Source organism: Scyliorhinus canicula, chromosome 3 (genome assembly GCF_902713615.1).
Source record: "Scyliorhinus canicula chromosome 3, sScyCan1.1, whole genome shotgun sequence".
In the NCBI taxonomy this organism is placed as follows: Eukaryota; Metazoa; Chordata; class Chondrichthyes; order Carcharhiniformes; family Scyliorhinidae; genus Scyliorhinus; species Scyliorhinus canicula.
The window spans coordinates 220,403,746-220,422,928 of NC_052148.1; the positions used below are offsets into that span (position 1 = coordinate 220,403,746).

At 42.2% G+C, this 19,183-nt stretch overlaps 1 protein-coding gene and 1 pseudogene across 28 annotated transcripts in view; both read left to right on the top strand.

The window, feature by feature from the left end:
* The window catches only part of ank2b (ankyrin 2b, neuronal), a 1,110,754-nt gene that overhangs the window by 883,228 nt on the left and 208,343 nt on the right, over positions 1–19,183 (top strand). For 27 of the 28 annotated variants that reach the window (XM_038792202.1, XM_038792212.1, XM_038792216.1 and 24 more), the window contains 5 exons: positions 735–833; positions 2,862–3,059; positions 6,837–6,935; positions 8,680–8,778; positions 15,410–15,607. In XM_038792202.1, coding sequence (XP_038648130.1) covers positions 735–833; positions 2,862–3,059; positions 6,837–6,935; positions 8,680–8,778; positions 15,410–15,607 — 693 coding nt within the window. The remainder of the gene's footprint in view (positions 1–734; positions 834–2,861; positions 3,060–6,836; positions 6,936–8,679; positions 8,779–15,409; positions 15,608–19,183) is intronic. The other variant, XM_038792213.1, reaches the window with a different exon arrangement.
* On the top strand, positions 15,225–15,350 carry LOC119963972 (annotated as a pseudogene).

Below are 19,183 nucleotides of genomic sequence, written 5' to 3' on the forward strand. Positions count from 1 at the left end.
AATGCATACGTGCAGTGCGGTCAGCCTAAGTTGATGGTGGTTTGTGGAGGGGCTGTTGGCAACTGACAGTTAAACCCGAAACACTTCGTGAGTGTTTCCCACCCTACCTCTTCCTAACAGGGCTGGGTTTAGCTCAGTGGGCTAGACAGCTGGTTTGGGATGCAGAAAAAGCACAGTAGCGTGGGTTCAATTCCCGTACCAGCTGAGAATTCTGAATTTTCCCTCTGTGTACCCGAACAGGCGCAGGAATGTGGTGACTAGGGGCTTTTCACAGTAACTTCATTGCAGTGTTAATGTAAGCCTACTTGTGACAATAAAGGTTATTTGGGGGCCTCACGGTAGCATGGTGGTTAGCATCAATGCTTCACAGCTCCAGGGTCCCAGGTTCGATTCCCGGCTGGGTCACTGTCTGTGTGGAGTCTGCACGTCCTCCCCGTGTGTGCGTGGGTTTCCTCCGGGTGCTCCGGTTTCCTCCCACAGTCCAAAGATGTGCGGGTTAGGTGGATTGGCCATGCTAAATTGCCCATAGTGTCCTAAAAAGTAAGGTTAGGGGGGGGTTGTTGGGATACGGGTTACATGGGTTTAAGTAGGGTGATCATTGTTCGGCACAACATCGAGGGCCGAAGGGCCTGTTCTGTGCTGTACTGTTCTATGTTCTAAATGGAGTTCTCTGTCATATCTACAATGGCGACGTTTACATCTGGCCAGTTAATTAACTATTTTTCTTTCCTCAGCGTGGGGAAACTGCATTGCACATGGCTGCACGAGCTGGTCAGGTGGAAGTTGTGCGCTGCCTGCTACGCAATGGGGCCCTCGTGGACGCTAAAGCTAGGGTAGGTGTTGTAAAAGAACAGTGCATGATTATGTTTATTGATATTGTCAGAACAGATGTTGATACTGACCAATGATGTTGAAAATTTAGTGCAAAAATTTCCAGCTAATGTTTAATAACTCATATTTTATATGTTCGAGCTACAATATCAGGTAGGCTGGCTGGCATTTGTGACTTTCACATCAAAATGATTTACTCTCAGCTCAAATATCTCCATGTTCATGTTGCAGGAATCACAGGTGCTCAGTCCTGCCAGTTTTCATTGAAAAGGCTGGAGCCTGACATAACAGTGGGGTGGGGAAGATGTTGAACCATAAAAACCGCTATTCCTTCCATTTCTTCTTTTCCCTAAGAGTAGCATTGATCCAGTGTGACCAAATCTTGGCTTATGAACAGCAGGAACTAAAGATTGAAATAAAGTTGCTGGAAGCAGCAAAATTGGAATCTTCTTTCAACCATGTTTTTGATACTACTTGGATATTGCAAGAAAAGTTACGATTCATGTGGCACACATTTTGTGCAGTTTTTATTCATTAAAAAGGTAAAGGAGCATTATAAAAAGTGAGGTTGCTGGAATAAGCCTTTGTGCCAGATTTCACAACCCAATTGGAGAGCTTAGGTGAAGGAGAAACAAAATGCCTTAAACTGTTGTATGTCTGTTATTCATAATTTCCATGAATTGCATTCATGCGTTCAGTCTTGTACACTAATTTAGTTGCTGATGAATATACTGCTAAATAGCAGTTAAAGATTGTTGAATGGACATTAAGGCTAAAGTAACCAATTCAAACAATGTGCAATTTCAACACACGGCTCAATATGAAATAGGCACCAAAGAGGCACACTATGGCTGAAATAATGGATAACATGGAGATTGCATCTTTTGAACAAAAGGCAGACTCAGTGGTATCTGACAATATTTGAAAATGAGGGTAATTAGCCACATTCATCTCCAAATTATGTTATTTTGTGAATGAATTTTAAGTTGTCTTACAAAGGAGAAGCATTGATGTCAAATTGAACAATCTCCTGAAACCTGTATTTCTCCCAATAAAATTTCCATTATTGACTTTCTTCACTTTGCCCTGGTTTACTCTTCGCCCTTTGCAGAGTGTTGACTGTGAATATATAGCCACCATTGACCAATACTGATTCAATAAAAGATAGCTTCTAGGAATGGATAAGGGAGCAGGAAATTATTCCCATACAATTCGCTATCAAGAATGAGGCCAAGTTCTGGCAGAGTAGTGAAGACCGAAAGTCAGATTTTAACCTTGTGCACCTGACAAAAGTCAGACGGGGGGGCAGTTAAAATCAGACATATGGTTTTCCCGCTTTGAACAGTGAGCAATATTTTTTTTATTTTTAAAAATAAATTTAGAGTACCCAACTCATTTTTTCCAATTAAGGGACAATTTAGCATGGACAATCCACCTCCCTACTTTGCGTTATGGTGGCGAAACCCACGCAAACACGGGGAGAATGTGCAAACTCCACACGGGCAGTGACCCAGAGCCGGGATCGAACCTGGGACCTCGCCGCCGTGAGGCAGCAATGCTAACCACTGTGTCACCGTGCTGCCCTAGTGAGCAATATTTTGAGCTGCTTGATGGGCTTCTTCTTTAATATGCAAATTGGGCTCCAAAAGACAGCATTGGAACCTGACTGTTATTGATAATTTACATCTCTGTAGATTGATCAAAAGTTGCTATTAAGCATTATATCCTTTTATATACAGCGTTTGTTGCAAACACAGGTTTGTCAGACTGCAGATGGAGTTCATTCAAAACTGCTGTCCATATGGAACACATATAGTCAGGTTTTTGAACATATCTATTTGAAAATAACTCCAGCCTTTTTTGAATACCATTTCTATTGGATTATCACCAAAATTATTTTTTTGTATAAATTAGTTTCCAGATTTGCTTAAGGCAGAAATCTGAAAATGGTGTGGCCCTGCTTAGAATGCTGTAGACAGAACTGCAATGGATGAGAAATATTTTGTGCTTGTTCCATTTTATTCCCCCAGGAGGATCAAACACCTTTACACATTGCCTCAAGGTTGGGTAAAACTGAGATTGTGCAGCTGCTGCTACAGCATATGGCCTTTCCCGATGCCTGCACCACTAATGGCTACACCCCACTACATATCTCTGCCAGGGAGGGGCAGGAAGATGTTGCTTCCATTTTGCTTGAGGCAGGTGCTTCACATTCATTAGCCACTAAGGTAAGAGGTTATTTGTTTGATGGAGATGGAGAAATATTGGACTAATGCTGAATTGTGACACCTTAAGAACAAGCAATTATTTAACACAAAGGTAAATCATTGTTTTCATAGCTCTCCAGTGACATGTTCAAACTTCTACATGTTAAGCCCTAGTTCCAGCTTTAATTTTCTTTATTGAATGATTGTCCTGGTTTGGCAGATTGAGACATTTGTTACACATTATCCAGATAGCATAATTGTGTGTGATACTGCTGAGAAATTAAACATTGTTCCGCTTTACGTGTAGTCACCTCTCTCTCTCTGTCCCCTTCCAATCTTACAAGTTTCTTTCACAGTAATATTGGAAAATTCTCCTTACTGGTTAGCCAGTTACTTGCTGTAAAGCAAATAAACACACAATAGTCTGTTTACCTCTGCGATTCTCAACTGTTTCTTTGACCAATTTATTGCTCCTATCAACCCTCTGTGATCTTTGCCATTTTGTTCCCACTTTCAAACCAATATTGTTTCTAATTCATTTCATTACAGGACAGGTGTCTTTTAGTTTAAACTTGGGGAACTGGTAATGGTAACTTAAAAGTTAATTTAAGTGATTGGAAAAAAGTCCAACACTTTCCCCAGTTTCAATAGAACACCTGCAACACAGTGTGATTTTCCTTCCTCCATGCCGAGTATCTGCTACAATTGCAAATTTCAAGGTAGTTGTTTGCAGCTGGCCGGTTTCCATTTGTACTGCGAGTGCCAAAAGCATTCTGTGTACAAGTTTTCAGCATATGGGAACGGTTTGACAATTCGTCACTCTGCCTGGTTTAATCGATACTCAATTCCCAGAGGTAGAAGATAGCAAAAATACATAACCTTTGGCTGGCCAGACAAAAAAAAGGGGAAATTATCCCACAACATAAGGGCAATTTTACAATGAGGTGGGTTGCATCAAAATTTGAAACAACTAAATTTATCCATTTCATGTGCTTGATTCTTGGTTTTGGGAGATGGATGTAAAACGGATACCAATATATTACAACATAGAGAAAGGAAAAAATGGTTCTTCCATTCCTCTAATTATTTGTCGTCGATGTTTGCTTCTCCAAACTGATCAGCCCTCGAATATGAACCTATATTGGATTCCCAGAGAAATACTGTAAAATATATATTAATTATGTTCAGTTGGATAATCAGCCATGATCATAATGAATGGCAGAGCAGGCTTGAAGGGCTGAATGGCCACCTCCTGCACCTATTTTTGCTATGTTTCTAATTAGAAAGCAACATAATTGGCCAGAATTTGATATAGCAGGGCATCTGGTGGCTTTCTATTAGATGTGTCCCTCCGCTTCTCGGCTCAGTTTAAGTTTTTCTCCACAATATTGGTGACATGTCGTTGCTGAAAATGTGGGCTGATAACAATGCAACAAAGAAACAGGCCATCTGGGAGCTGTGTGAACACTGCAACTAGCAGGATATCTCCATCAATCAATCAGATTTACCCACTGGGAAATAAACACGGGGATGAGTGGGTGAGGAGGATTAATTAAAGGGGCTAAATTTAACGTCAAATCGGGTACACAAAGATAAATAAACGACAAGAGGGAGAAAAAAAAGACAGAAAAAGTAAGAACAATAATGTTGAATTTAAAATTTGGTCATTTTAAAATTTTCTTGAAGCTATCAAAATTTGAAGAAATGAGATTCCACAATTTAGGAGTTCATTTTTGGTCCCAGAAAGCTTGATTAGCAGTAATTCATACTTATTGTTAAAAGGGTACTTTCACTTGTAAAGAGTTAACTTTCTATGGTATGTTTAATGGGAAAATATAGCAAGTTCCTAAAAAAAACAGACTCATATGAGATACATTTTCACAAAGCTAACAGCAGAATGGTACAACTTGGCCAACATCATTTAGATTTTCAGATTTAACTGTACATTTCCTTCTTGCCTGAAGTTGCTGGGCCAGCTACCCATAAATAACAGTGAACTTGCTGTTATTTTGGCAACAAATTATGGCTCTGTATTTTAGTACATAATGTTCTGTACTAAGAGAGGATAGAATCATAGAATTTACAGTGCAGAAGAAGGCCATTCAGCCCATCGGGTCCGCACCGGCCCTTGGAAAGGTAACCCTACTTAAGCCCACGTCTCCAGCCTATCCCTGCAACCCAGTAACCCCACCCAACCTTTTGTTCATTAAGGGACAATTTCAGCATGGCCAGTCCACCTAACCTACACATCCTTGGACTATGAGAGGAAACCAGAGCACCCGGAGGAAACACACGCAGACACAGGGAGAAAATGCAAACTCCACAGTCACCCGAGGCCAGAATTGAATCCGGGACCCTGGAGCTGTGAGGCAGCAGTGCTTTCCACCATGCTGCCCCTGTACTGAACTCCAGAGTTGTACATTTTCTGGCCAGTCCCCTGATTTTCTCAAATGTTTACAAATTATACATAAATGCTGGAACCGTCCCGAGTCAAGCAAGGAAATAAAGTATACGGAACAAGGATGTAAGAACTTTCTATTCATATGTGATAATTATGAAGTAGCAAATTAATCTGTGAATTTTTTTTTAACCAAGCTATAAAAATGTGGTGGACGCGTGCATACACACACATGCAGTATGGTTGATTTCAAAAGGTATAGTGTTGAGTGCCACTAGACAGGCATACAAGTTTCAAAATCATCTCTAACTAATCCCTAAACAGCATTCTCACCCATCAAGGCTAAATGCCAGGAGCAGAGCTTCATAAAGTCATTCCCAAAGAAACAGAAAGGGATGAAAGATCAGAAAGGAAAATGAAAGAAACAGCTAGAAGAAAACGCAGGTGCATTCATTACAGATTTATATATACTGAATATTTCATGAGCACAGTATTGATAGCTTTATATTCCAAACAGGTCACTGATCATTTGTCCAAATAGACATTATTAAGCCATTTACATTCGTAGTCTCTTTCAGTTAACTCACCTCTTCTTTAACTCGCGTCCTCAAAGGTCCTAGACTTTTTGAAAATTAACTTGTTTCAACGTGAATCCATACATTTCCCACTATGTACTTCAGAATAACATGTTTCAGTCCAGTTCAATGCAAATATCCTTCATAGACATGTAACATTGAAACTCAGGCACACAAAGGCTAGCTATCCTTCTCACATGCGCAATTGTGAATTGATGGAAAGATATTACAACATTCATTATTTGTCCATCTCCTACTAACAGACTTTTTATACATTAATTTTAGTGGTATAGTTTATCTGATAGAGAAATGCTACGATGTGATAAATCTTTCCAGAACTGACACTAACCAGCCAATGCATAAGGGATAACATCATGAATGGGGGCCAGCACCTTGAGCAGTAATATTTGTCATGTCTTGGTGCTGCTTGTGACATTTTCCATTTCTGCCACATATATAAAATATGCTAAGTTAAAATGAATACATATGTTTTCAAGGCAGCCTGTGTGAACAAAGGGGAAAATACCTTGCACTTTTGTAGAAGACGACCATCTCTGTTCCAGTTAGTTAAATTACCAAGCTATCCTCAATCAAAGAATTATACTCCATATTCTAAGATTTCCCAAGACATGCTGTCCCAAAATTACACTGAGAAAAATCATCATGTGTGGTAAAACTACAAGTATTTTACCATTGTCTATACCTGCCTATATTTTTCACTGGTGTTACACGAGTGGTTTTGTATCCCTGATCCTTATTTATACCGTGTTCTATGCATGCTTGTTAACTAAGTGGCAGTTGTGTTTCCTCTGTGTCCTATCGCAGAAGGGATTTACCCCACTACATGTCGCAGCTAAGTACGGGAGCCTAGATGTGGCAAAACTTCTTCTGCAACGCTCTGCTTCTTCAGATTCTGCTGGCAAGGCAAGTTACTAATGAACATTTAAAAGATCAGTCTGAATAGATGATATTAGTTTTGTCTATCATGAGAAGATAAAACTAACACAATTCAGGCCATCTAAAATTTTGGACAACTAAAAGCAATTTGCGGTTTCTAATTAGAAGATTCATGAGTGCATTAGTTTATGCATAAAACATTACACGTGGATTCCAAATTTTATAAAAAAAATTGTGGTCTCCTAGGCCACTGAAGAAAAATTTGATTCTCAATGAAAAATATTGAATGTCATTGCAATTGAACTGAGTTTCCCAGTAGCTTGACCTAACTGTCTTTTTGCATGTCACTGTACTACCTGCAGAGTCCTTTTCCTCATCCCTGCGCTCACAATTAGGATGCTCCTTTCCAAAGCCCTTCTGTCCTCACAGCACCTTCCTGGATTTCTGCATGAATCACTAGAGATGAGGTCTGATTCATGTTTCTTTCTCGGTAATGTGCTCCTCGTATTCTGCCTGCATCTGTCCATTCTACATGCCAAACATAACCCCCCCCCCCCCCCCCCCCCTCCCACAAGCCTCACCTCAATTCCTAGGAGCAGTTTCACAGAAGGTCTTTACATCACAAAAAACCTTCTGGTGTTACCGTGATGCAATGGGGGTATTATTCCTACCATTGGGAGCTGGATTGGTGCATGGTAGGAATAAAGCATCTGGCAGTGCTGCTGCTTGCCATCCTGATCTCTGCATTCCTGAAACGCTAACTTCCTGTTTTCAGAGAGACAAAGGAGATAATACCTCAGCTGCTTCACAATTGTTGACTTATATTCTGTTTGCACTTATGGGCAGGAGGCAAATTAAATTTACTTTATTGTTCCAAGGTGAAAATATAGTCTTCTGTTTTCTCCTTTATTCTGTTAAAAACAGAAGGAACAATGGCGAACTTCTGTCTGAAGATTTATCATCCAACAAACAGAATGGACAATACCTAGAAATTGAATACTTGAAGGCAAATTATAAACACGTTGCATTTAATTTAATTACTATTTCCACTCAGTATGTGCAAGGCAACAACTCCCCCCCCCCCCCCCCCCCCCCCCAGCAACACCCTCTCATTTGTTACATTGTGAGATATCCACACTTGACTACTTCAAAGTGTGTGTGAGAGACAAGAATTTTATTTAAAAGACAAATGCTGGCTGACCTTGACTCGACAGGAGGAGAGGAAGGATGGATTTGTACAGCAGCAAAGCCTTATCGGAAGTCTCTTTATTTCTTGCCGAAGAAGTGGGTTCTTGGTGCCATATATATTAATTCTAATGTACCTAAGTATTAGCACCTCAAAAGTATTCAGCTGGGGGTCTTGGTTTAACACCGAGTGAGATATCCTTGATTATTGTTTCTACATCAATCGCAGAATCTGGGTTCACATTAAGTTATGCAAGATCTAAATTTTGGTTTTGCTTTATTCCAATTTCAAAGACTATCTTTACAATTTTATTCAATCATCATTCAAATTGTGAAAGGTTCCTGACTATTGGAATAGAGTGTATGTTCAGCAGTGTGTCATATAGAAGCCATCAGACATGAGCTGGTGATCACGATGCTGCAGGATCTGCTTTAGCTCCTTCCTTTGACACTCACCTCTCTATTTTTGATGTTTCTGTACGGATAAGAACTGTTTGCAGCAGCTATTTTCTGTATTTGTGGTTTACTAACTTACCTTTATTTAAGAACAGCACTAGCACTTATTAACAAAGACAAATTCTTACAGAACGGCCTAACCCCACTCCATGTTGCTGCTCACTATGACAACCAGAAGGTGGCGCTGCTGTTGCTGGAGAAAGGCGCCTCTCCCCATTCCACTGCCAAGGTATTAATTGCTACAAGAGAATAATAATCCTATCAGTGCGTAACCTCTGATGTTTTTGTGCTTGATAGATGTGAAACTGACAATTGTACTTTAATGCAAAGTCTATTGCTAACACAATTAAATGGATAACCTCTGATATAAATTGAAATCTTTCTGAAAAATTAATTGAAAACTCAAAATGTGAGTCATTTTCACCATCATGCTATCAGATCCTAGGGCAGCTGTGAAATGTTCTGCAGAATCATATACTCAAATGGTATGTCTCCAAAGTAACAGCTCCTTTACCCTGTTCGAGCGTCCCTTCCCAACTGCTGTTCCACGGTTCATTTTTATTTGAAGGTTGGACTTTACTCACTGTAACAATTTGCAAAATAAGACACAATTAATTGCTTGTAAATGATACCTTGATATTTTATTTCTTTAATCGATCATTAATTTTTCACATGTTGAATAAAAGTATCAGACACTTTGCTTGACTGGAAAATGACCAGTTCCAGAAGGTAAGCTCTTTTAAGGTAGATGTTAACGGCAATCTCAAACTTTAGAGCAACCATGCTATACCTTTATGAACCATCAAGTTAAGTATTACCCCAAGTCACTTGATGCTATCCTGCTAAATTCTGATATGACTTGAAGAAAACATTTTTGTGCTGTTTTTGTTGACAGTTTTGCGGCACGGAAGCAAACTGTATAAATAGTTCAATGTTCCAACCCATCCCACAGAGCAAATAATGTTTCCATTAATTTATCCTCTAGCTTGATCTTAATTTATTTGAATTGAAATGTAAAGATTGAAAAATGAAAACAAGGGAGCCTTCCGTCCACGTAGCTTGATTTACTGCTCTGTATCTGGACTCTGTTTACCCATTTTTGATCCATCTTCCTCAATGAACTTCCCAAATAAAAGGGGTTGCGTTTTCATAGCTGGGGTGGGATTTGGGAGAAGGAAAAATCACAGCGTCGCTATCCTGCCTCCGGCTCAGACTGCCGGAAGGTGGGTTTTTCCAGGGTTCCAGACCGTTGGTAGCCTGGAGACAGGTCTGTGAGATTGCAGGCGGGCAGAGTGCAGCATGGGCAGGTTAAAAGGCCCACCTGCGTTGCCAAAACGACCCATGGGTCAGATGCTTCCAAGGCAATCAGCAGGTCATCTATATAAAGTTGAACCTTCTGACCAATTTAATCTGCCCTCCTCACCCCTCACCTTGCCCTCTAATCCCCTACCTCACCTTACCCCCATCCCCTCCCTCACTCTTCTCCCCATCACCCTTACCCCTCACCTACCTCATGCCCTCACGCCATCAGCCCTCACCTTCATCCCCCTCATCCATTATCCTCTTTATTAACAGAATTTACAAGCCCCATTATAATAATTGGAAGCAATTGAATATCCATTAAAACTCACTGAGTAAAGAAATAGTTTATTCACACCAACTGTGTAAACAAAGTCAAGCACTTGTATAACAATTAGACAGTTCAATTGCAGCCAAAAGTCCATAAAACTCCTGAAGTAAACAAAAGGACCTCAGACCTGCCATCTGAATAGATGTCCAGATTGAAGACAGGAAAAGATTAACCATTTACACTTGTTATCATACAGATTACCCTTTCAGTACTGTGAAATGTATTCAATATTAGGTCAGCTCTTTTTAAACTAATCTGAAGACTTCTCCAAACACCTCAATGAATACAGATCTAACGCAAGCTGCAGCATTTAATGATGAACTCTAAAGGAGACAAGAAACATTTTACTTGCATTTTGAACTCTTCCCACCTCTAATCCATGTTTCATACCTACATGAAGCTGGTGTAAAACACACAGCTGCTAAAATCCAGCTTTCTCCCTGAAAATTAAAATAAAATTTACCTATAAATGGGCTGTCAATGAGCACACAGTACTCCCTCTTTCCTCCTTAATAGGAACCAGTGGATTCTTAGGCCTGATCCATCTCCAGCCCTTGTGAAAATAGGTAATGGCAAAAATGGAAGTGGTACATGCAGCTGCCCCACTTGGTGGCCATGTTGTTTCTGGTTCAGATTGGGACTATGGAAATCCGTTCTAAAATCTCAGTCTCATAAGATTTTGGTTGACCCATCATCCACAGCCTTTTGGGGGAGGGAGCTTCAGATTTCCACAGGGGAAACAGTGCTACCTGATTTCACTTTTGAATGGTCGTGTGCTAATTTTTATATTATGCCTCCTTATTCTAGTTTTCAAAGGAAATTGTTTTTCTGTAGCTATCCTATTGAATCTCTTTATCATTTTGAACATCTTGGTTATGCATCATTGTCTTCTAAACTCTAAGGAATACAAACCATGTTTAACTTGTCGCCATAATCAACCCTTCAAGTCATTCATATTTCTGCTAAATCATGACTGCATGCTCTCCAAGGTCAGCTTATTTTTCCTGAGATGCAGTGTTCAGAACTGAATTCAATACTCTAGGCGGGGTCCAGCTGAGGCTCTGTAAAACTGATGCAGGAATTCCTCCCCTTTGTATCCCAGCACTCGAGTTAAAGACCAACAATCCATTGGGATCTGGAAAAATGTCTCTGCTTTGGGATCATTATTCCTGTAAGAGTTTGAATTCTTGGAGCACATTTGATGTAAGTGCAGGTAGAAGCTATTGGTGTAATGGTTCACTTATCTCAACAGTGGTGAGAATAGGAATCTTTTCTTTATATGTTGTTTGCTCCTGCCGTTGTGTCTGACCATCTCTGCTCAAAGTCAAATCCTCATCACTCAGAGGAAGTTGTGGATAAACAGATTACTGCTCCAACATTCCCAATCTATAGAATAATTCCTTTAGCCATCCAGCTCTATATTTAGGGATGGATTTACCGACCACCCTGCCCTGTGTTTTTTTTGGTGGGGGAAGTGGCCCGCCGGTGGAATCTACTTGTCTCCGCTATTGGCAATGGGAAATCCCTCACCGCAGGGAAATCGTGCAACGGCGTGGGACTGGAATTTCCCACCGGTGTGAACAGCCGGTAAATTCCGCCCATAATATTCATTCCTACTTGGTCAGCACAGCTTTGTTGTGCACTGTACAGAAACATATACCTGACACGCTCATCATCATGAGAGTCGCCTGACTTTGACAGGCCTGCTGCCATTTCACACTCACTTGAGCATTGATTGGCAGTGGGCGGGACTTCCATTCATCCTTGGAAGGAAGTCACCCCCCCCCCCCGTGAGAGCTGTCAGCCAATCTGATTGGCCGATACTTCTTCAACCTGGCCACATACATGATTGCAATGGCCAGAGGCGGTATTGCAATGCTTTGACCGGGACCTTTGAAAAGGTAAGTTGTAGGACCTTCACAGTGAGGCATCCCCCCACCCCTTCCTTCTTGCCCAAAATGCAGAAAGGTGCAAATGTCACCTTTCCACCCTACTCACTCCCGACAACCTAAAAATTGAGGTGGTGCAGGAACAGGCCATTTGGTGGACACTGATAGGCTGTAATAGGTGAATGGGTGGGGTTCCCGCCCACGTCTTGCCTGACAAATCTTGAAATGAACAAAGCCAACTATATAGGTAATAGGGCAGAGCTGACAGAGGTTGATTTGGTAAGTAGTCTGAATGGTATGGTAGTAGATGAGCAGTAGGAAACATCTAAAGAAACAATTCAATATCGGAGGCTTATTAAGGAAGCCTGAGATGGGTATCAGATTAAAGAAGAGTTGTCTTTTTGCTAAGAGTGGTGGTAAATTTAGAAAAAATAGCCAAACTGGCCAGGAATACAAAAACAGATTGCAAAAGTTGTTTGCAAGTATATGAAAAGGAGTAGAGTAGCTAAAGTAAATTTTGGTCTTTTATTGGCAAAGACTGAAGAAAGTATGCTGGGAAATGACAGAAACGCTGAACAAATATTTTGTATCTATCTTTACAGATAAAGACAAAAATTATATTGGGGGCAGCATGGTAGCACAAGTGGATAGCACTGTGGCTTCACAGTGGCAGGGTCCCAGGTTCGATTCCCCGCTGGGTCACTGTCTGTGCCGAGTTTGCACATTCTCCCCGTGTCTGCGTGGGTTTCCTCCGGGTGCTCCGGTTTCCTCCCACAGTCCAAAAAAGTGCAGGTTAGGTGAATTGGCCATGATAAATTGCCCTTAGTGACCAAAAAAGGTCAGGAGGGGTTATTGGGTTACAGGGATAGGGTGGAAGTGAGGGCTTAAATGGGTCGGTGCAGACTTGATGGGCCAAATGGCCCCCTTCTGCACTGTATGTTCTATGTTCTATTTCGCAGAAATAGAGTACCTCCAAGGGATTAATAAGAGTGAGGAAGTTAAGACAACTGATATCAGCAGAGAGAAAGTATTGGAGAAACCTAAGGAACTAAAAGCCAACAAATCTCCAGAAACTGATTAACTCCATCCTAGAGCTCTAAAGAAGATAGCTACAGAGATGGTAGATGCACCCAGTTCAGATTTTCCAAAATTCCTTAGATACTAGAGCCTTCTTAGTAGATTGAAAATCATTGAATGTAGCACTGCTGTTCAAGAAAGAAGGGAAGATGAAGCAAGGAACTAAAGGCCTGTTAGCCTGACATCATCAGGCAAATTGGTGGAATCTCTGGAAGTTAAAATGTACTCAGACAAAGTCAACATGGTTTCACAAAAGGAAATTCAAGTTTGACAAATTTATTAATGTTTTTTGAGTGTGAAACCAGTAGGATAGACAAAGGACGCCAATGGTTTAGTCTACTAGGATTTCCAAAAGGCGTCAAACACAAGGTTAGTGTCCAGATTAAGGGCTTTGGGATAATGACCTAGACTGGGTGGAGGATTGGTTAACAGGTAAGAAGTAAAGAGTTCGGATAAGAAGAGTCCTTTCAATTTGGCAGGTTGTAACCAGTGGGGTACCGCAAGAATTGGCGCTAGTATACAAACTAGATGAAGAAACTGAGAGTAATTATTTAAGTTTGTTGGCGATAAGAAGTTAAATGGGAAGTTAGGCTGTGAGGAGAGCACAAAGTGGTTCCAAAGAGATATAGATAGATTAAGTGAATGAGCAACAACGTTGCAGACTGAGTGTACTTGGGGGGCGGGTGGGGGGAGCACTCTCTGAAAGAGCACTCTCTGAAAGAGCAGTCTACCTAGTCCCACTCCCCTACCCTATCCCAATAACCCCTTAACCCCTACACATCTTTGGACACTAAGGGGCAATTTAGTTTGGTCAATCCACCTATCCTGCACACCTTTGGACTGTGGGTGGGAACCCGGAGAAAACCCATGCAGACATGGGAGGAACATGCAAACTCCACAAGCGCAGTCACCAGAATTAAACCCTGGTCCCTGCTGCTGTGAGGCTCCTATTTCTTATGTTCTTATGTACTCATGATCAATAAGCCTTTTCTCTAATCGAAAATTTCTCCTGTTGGTTCACTGAAATTAACAATGAACAGGAGTGCGTAAAAAAATACAATTTTTTAAAAAATATACTGGAACACTTTCTTTTCAAGGTCCTATACTGAAGCCATGTTGCATAATGAATTTTGTAGTTGCCATGGATCTGTGCTTTAATTACACACGATCTGCCAGCATGATTATTAGGTGTAATGAGAATGAAGCATTTATTTTCAACCGAGTCAAATCATAACAAGTATAAAACCGAATGCCAAAACAAATGAAATGAAGATGGATGGCTAGGAAAGAGATTTTTCAAAGTGCCAAAGAGATGCAGTGATAAAGACAGTTACACAATCGCCTTCCACTGTAGGTATAGTTAGTGGAATGGATGGTGCCACACCAAACCCTCATACTCTAGTTAAAAGCAAATTACTGCGGATGCTGGAATCTGAAACGAAGGAGAAAATGCTGCAAAATCTCAGCAGGTCTGGCAGCATCTGTAGGGAGAGAAAGGGCTAACGTTTCGAGTCCAATGACTCTTTGACAAAGCTTTGACAAAGAGTCATCGGACTCGAAACGTTAGCCCTTTTCTCTCCCTACAGATGCTGCCAGGCCTGCTGAGATTTTCCAGCATTTCCTCATACTCTAGTAATGGAAGTGGATGCCTGATGCCGTTTAGTTCTGGGCATGAAGCTAGTGAAAGTGTTTGCAAAGTGAACAGATAAAGATGTTTTGTTTTAGAAAATCTGGTGGAACGAAAATAAGCTATACCTGGATAAATAATAGCCAAATTAAAAGTGAAATAAATTTAAGGTGAATTTTGTTTTTAAATTTAGAGTACCCAATTCATTTTTCCAATTAAGGGGCAATTTAGTGCGGCCAATCCACCTACCCTGCACATCTTTGGGTTGTGGGGGTGAAACCCACACAAACACAGGGAGAATGTGCAAACTCCACACGGACAGTGACCCAGAGCCAGGATCAAACCTGGGACCTCGGCGTCGTGAGGCAGCAATGCTAACCACTGTGCCACCATGCTGCCTTGAAGGTGAAATCTTAATCAGCAATTAAGGAACAGACAATTGGTGGGTTTGCCTACTTAGCTGGCGGGGGAGAGTCAATGATCAGGAAGGTTGATCGCCCAGGAAGTGACTATTTCGTTGTACTCTGTGAGATACGCAACTGCAAAATTTGCAATAATACTTTGCAAAGTAAATTTGAGCATTGATCTGAAACTGGTAAAAACTAACGCCTCGGGTCTAAAATTCATGCCTTTTCAGAATGGCTATACACCTCTGCACATTGCTGCCAAGAAGAATCAAATGGAGATTGCCACCACCTTGTTAGAGTACGGAGCTCAGACTAATGCGCTAACAAAGCAGGGGGTGACCCCCCTCCACCTGGCTTCACAGGAGGGTCATGTGGATATGGTTTCCCGTCTGATGGAGAAAAACGCCAATGTTAGTGTGGCCACAAAGGTAACCGCAAAACTTTATTGTGTCAAAGAAATTTACCATTGTGTTATAATTTATTTCTGTGAAGAAAGCAATGTTTAATTGTTGTATACCTGAGATAACAAATGATGGTGCCTGTAATTTTACCTGTTGTTCTGGGTGTATCTTAGGTATTTTTGTTTTCATTTTACGAAACAGCGTTAAAATGTTTTAAATTTAAATTAATGAGTCCAATGTTAATTAAAAGAGTGACAAACACGCTCAAGTTAGTTTCCTCCAAATATTTATTGCCCTGGTGCAAGAATTGATGATGGAAATGTCACCTAACGTCACCCTTTATTTTTGTCCATCTTAGAAATTGACAAAGCATTGTGAAAATCCCAATACTACATGAATGGTCCATGTTCATAGGGGCAAATAATGCGAAGGCAGATGACTGAAACTCTGATGCACATCAAGTGCTTGTTCTCCATTATCATCCTTGGAATACAGGGAATGCATGAAGTGGCTCATCTGTTGCGAGTCTGTACACAAGCTATACAGAAGGCTTAGAAAGGTTCCGCCCTTCCCTTCAAGAGGGCTGTTCCCAATAATGTCCAGACACTTAAGAGAGAACTCTAAGGCCTCGCATGAGCCAGGAACTGAGACAGACGGGCACTATAAATAGCTCTGTTAACCAGTGCACCAGTTCCCACCCCCCCCCCCCCCCCCCTCCATCCCGTTCCTGGGCCATTTCCCGGAGGTGGGATTGGTGTGTAGGGGGCAGGAGCCGGCAAGGCTACCTGCCCATGAGTGGCAAGTAGCCAATTCACCTCAATAATGTCCACCAGGCCAATGATTGAAAGCCGACTCCGATTTTCCAGTTGGTGTCCAGGTCCCTGAAAGTGGTGGGTGATAGTTTAGTTGCCTGGAGACCATCTTCTGGCAGCTGGTCTTAGGAGCCTGCACTCCAAGCAGGCTTCGAGGCCATCTTGGTCTGTTTGTGTTCAGCAGCAGCCACAGGCCGTTCTATGGAGGGTTTCCCCCATTATTGCCTCCTGCCCACAATGGTGGCCAGTCTGTTGAAATTTTATGAAAATGTCGAAGAGAGCACCTCCATTTTATGACATATCTCTCTCACTTACCTAACGTAGCATAATGATGCTGCTTTCAAATGTGAGGTACTCTGATTGACACTCCAGCTTTGAATATCTGCCCACCATCCTTAATTGTCAACTACTAACCATCTATTAGTCATGTGTGGAACATTACAGGTGAGTGACTGACTCTTTCCCACACAGTGCAAGCTTCTGATCCTATTTAGGCCTGATGGCCGCGCACAGAAGGCCTCAAGAAAATCATGCTCCCAGCCTCTGATACTTCTAAGAAGGGAGTGAGGAAAGACTGGGGACAAGGTGATCCTACCAAATTTAACAACGATACTTCATGATAACTTTTTTCTTCTGTTTCTCACCTGGCAGCTGGCCAAATTGACGAGCTAATTGGCTCCTGGGTAAGAATCCAATGGTCAGGGTATTGCACCAAGAAAGGCATCGAGACAGGGCCCAGCAATTGGAAGGTGGACAGACAGCAGATTGGGGCTTGCGGGGATTGGGAGAGGTCACTGATAGAGACACAGGAGAGATATAGCAAGCTCAGAATCAGCAGGTTCAGTCCAAAGGATTCCTTGAGGTTCTGGGTGAGCACGCTTGCTCCTCCTGGTCCTTGAGGAATGCTTTAAAAGACACCCAACTTGTGGAACTGGCAACTCCTACTTCTTTTTCAATCAAATGTTTCCTGGGCTCTGGGAAATACATGTGTCAACAGAGAATTTCAAACCGGACTCATAATTACACTGTGGGAGCTTGACTTAAGTATGCTAATGAAGTGTGCCACTTGCAATGAAACCCGTCACTGTAAAAACAACAGGTAGCATCAGATTGGTGCTATTGCAGGGTAATTAGCTGTTGGAAACCCTTCAGTTGCTGCTGTCAAAAAAAACAACTTATTTTTATAGGACACAATTCGACAGAAACATTTCTAAAAGTGTAATTTTGGGCACTTTTGATGGGGTGTTTTGCAACAGCTGTGTTGGCAATATTGCGGCCCATATTCAACGGGACTTCAGGCTAAAAGTGAGCCCCACGAGCATATCGCCATTACTGGATATCTCGTCGTCTGAGTGGCCGGACGCGCATCTCAGCTTCTCGCCGCTAACAAGGGGAACAACTTTTAAAAGCTCCCTCACCACTCACTCCCAGTCAGCACACGACACAAGCATGACAGCACGCAGATCTGCTCCTCACTTTGGAGGTGCCAACCTCACAAGGCTTCTCAATGCTGTGAAGAAGAGGTGGGGCACCCTGTTCCCCTGAGGGGGGTCCGAGGATAACAGTGGGGTCAGTAATGACACCGGGAGGTAGTGGCAGCAACTGCCAGTGCAGGCAGCATGACCAGAAGGACCGCCGTCCAATGATGTCGGAAGAAGACCAACAACCTCCAACCAGCTACAAGTGTAAATTACCACCTCTCTTGGCATCAGTTCCGTCAGCCTTCTTTCAAATTACTAAACTCTTCCCCCCCCCCGATAAATCACTGGCTAACACCTCGCACCATCCCCACATCCCATCTTCGTGCTTTATCAGAACCCCTTGACACACAACCAGGTGTGGTGCCCACCCACGGTACCTGCTATGGAACCCCCTGACCCATCAAGTGTGCGGCTCACAATGCCCTCTCTTTGTCCCCACAGGAGAAGATAGTCCAGAATAAGTGGGAAAGGGCCAAGTTGGGGTCGAGATGCCTGAGATCCCAGTCGTTACCCCGATGAGTAATGGGTCCTGGGAATTGTGGCGTTGACCGAGGAGAGAGTAGTCACTGACAGCAAGGAGACATAGGTTTAAAGTGGGTGGGGAAAAGTTTAGAACAGATGTGCAAGGCATGTCTTTTTACACAGAGGGTGGTAAATATATGGATCACGCTGCCTGGGGCGGTAGTGGGAGCAGGTACGATTGTGGCATCTAGACAAATATATGAATAGGGTGGGAATGGAAGGATACGGACTCTGTAAGTGCATACGATTTTAGTTTAGGCAAGTTCCATTGCCGGCGCAGGCTTGGTGGGCTGGAGAGCCTGTTCCTGTGCTTTTTTAAAAAATGTATTTTATTACAAACATGTATCAAAATAGGTTACAGCGAATAAAGACCCCGGGAAACATACTTCCCAACAATCAACTAACTACTGTATACAGTCTGTACAGATTTTTCCCCTTTTTCACCCCCCTCTCCCCCGCGATGAACAGCCCCTCAAACACGGTCACAAACATCCCCTACCTTTCCTCAAACCCCCCTGAAGAGCCCCTTAACTCATACTTTATCTTCTCTAATTGCATCTTCCAAATTTTTCGCAACCCCAAAACGTGTATGTGATTCACTGGCCCCCGCCCACACCTCTCACACTCATCTGCTACCCCCTAAAAGAACCCACTCATTTTCGTCCGAATCACCTGCACCACCTTAAACTGCAAAAGGAGGTCCCGTTTACCCTTCATCCGGAAGCACCAATCGCTCCAGCAGGGTGTATCCCGGCAACCTAGGGACCCCCTCCAGACCTTTTCGCGCA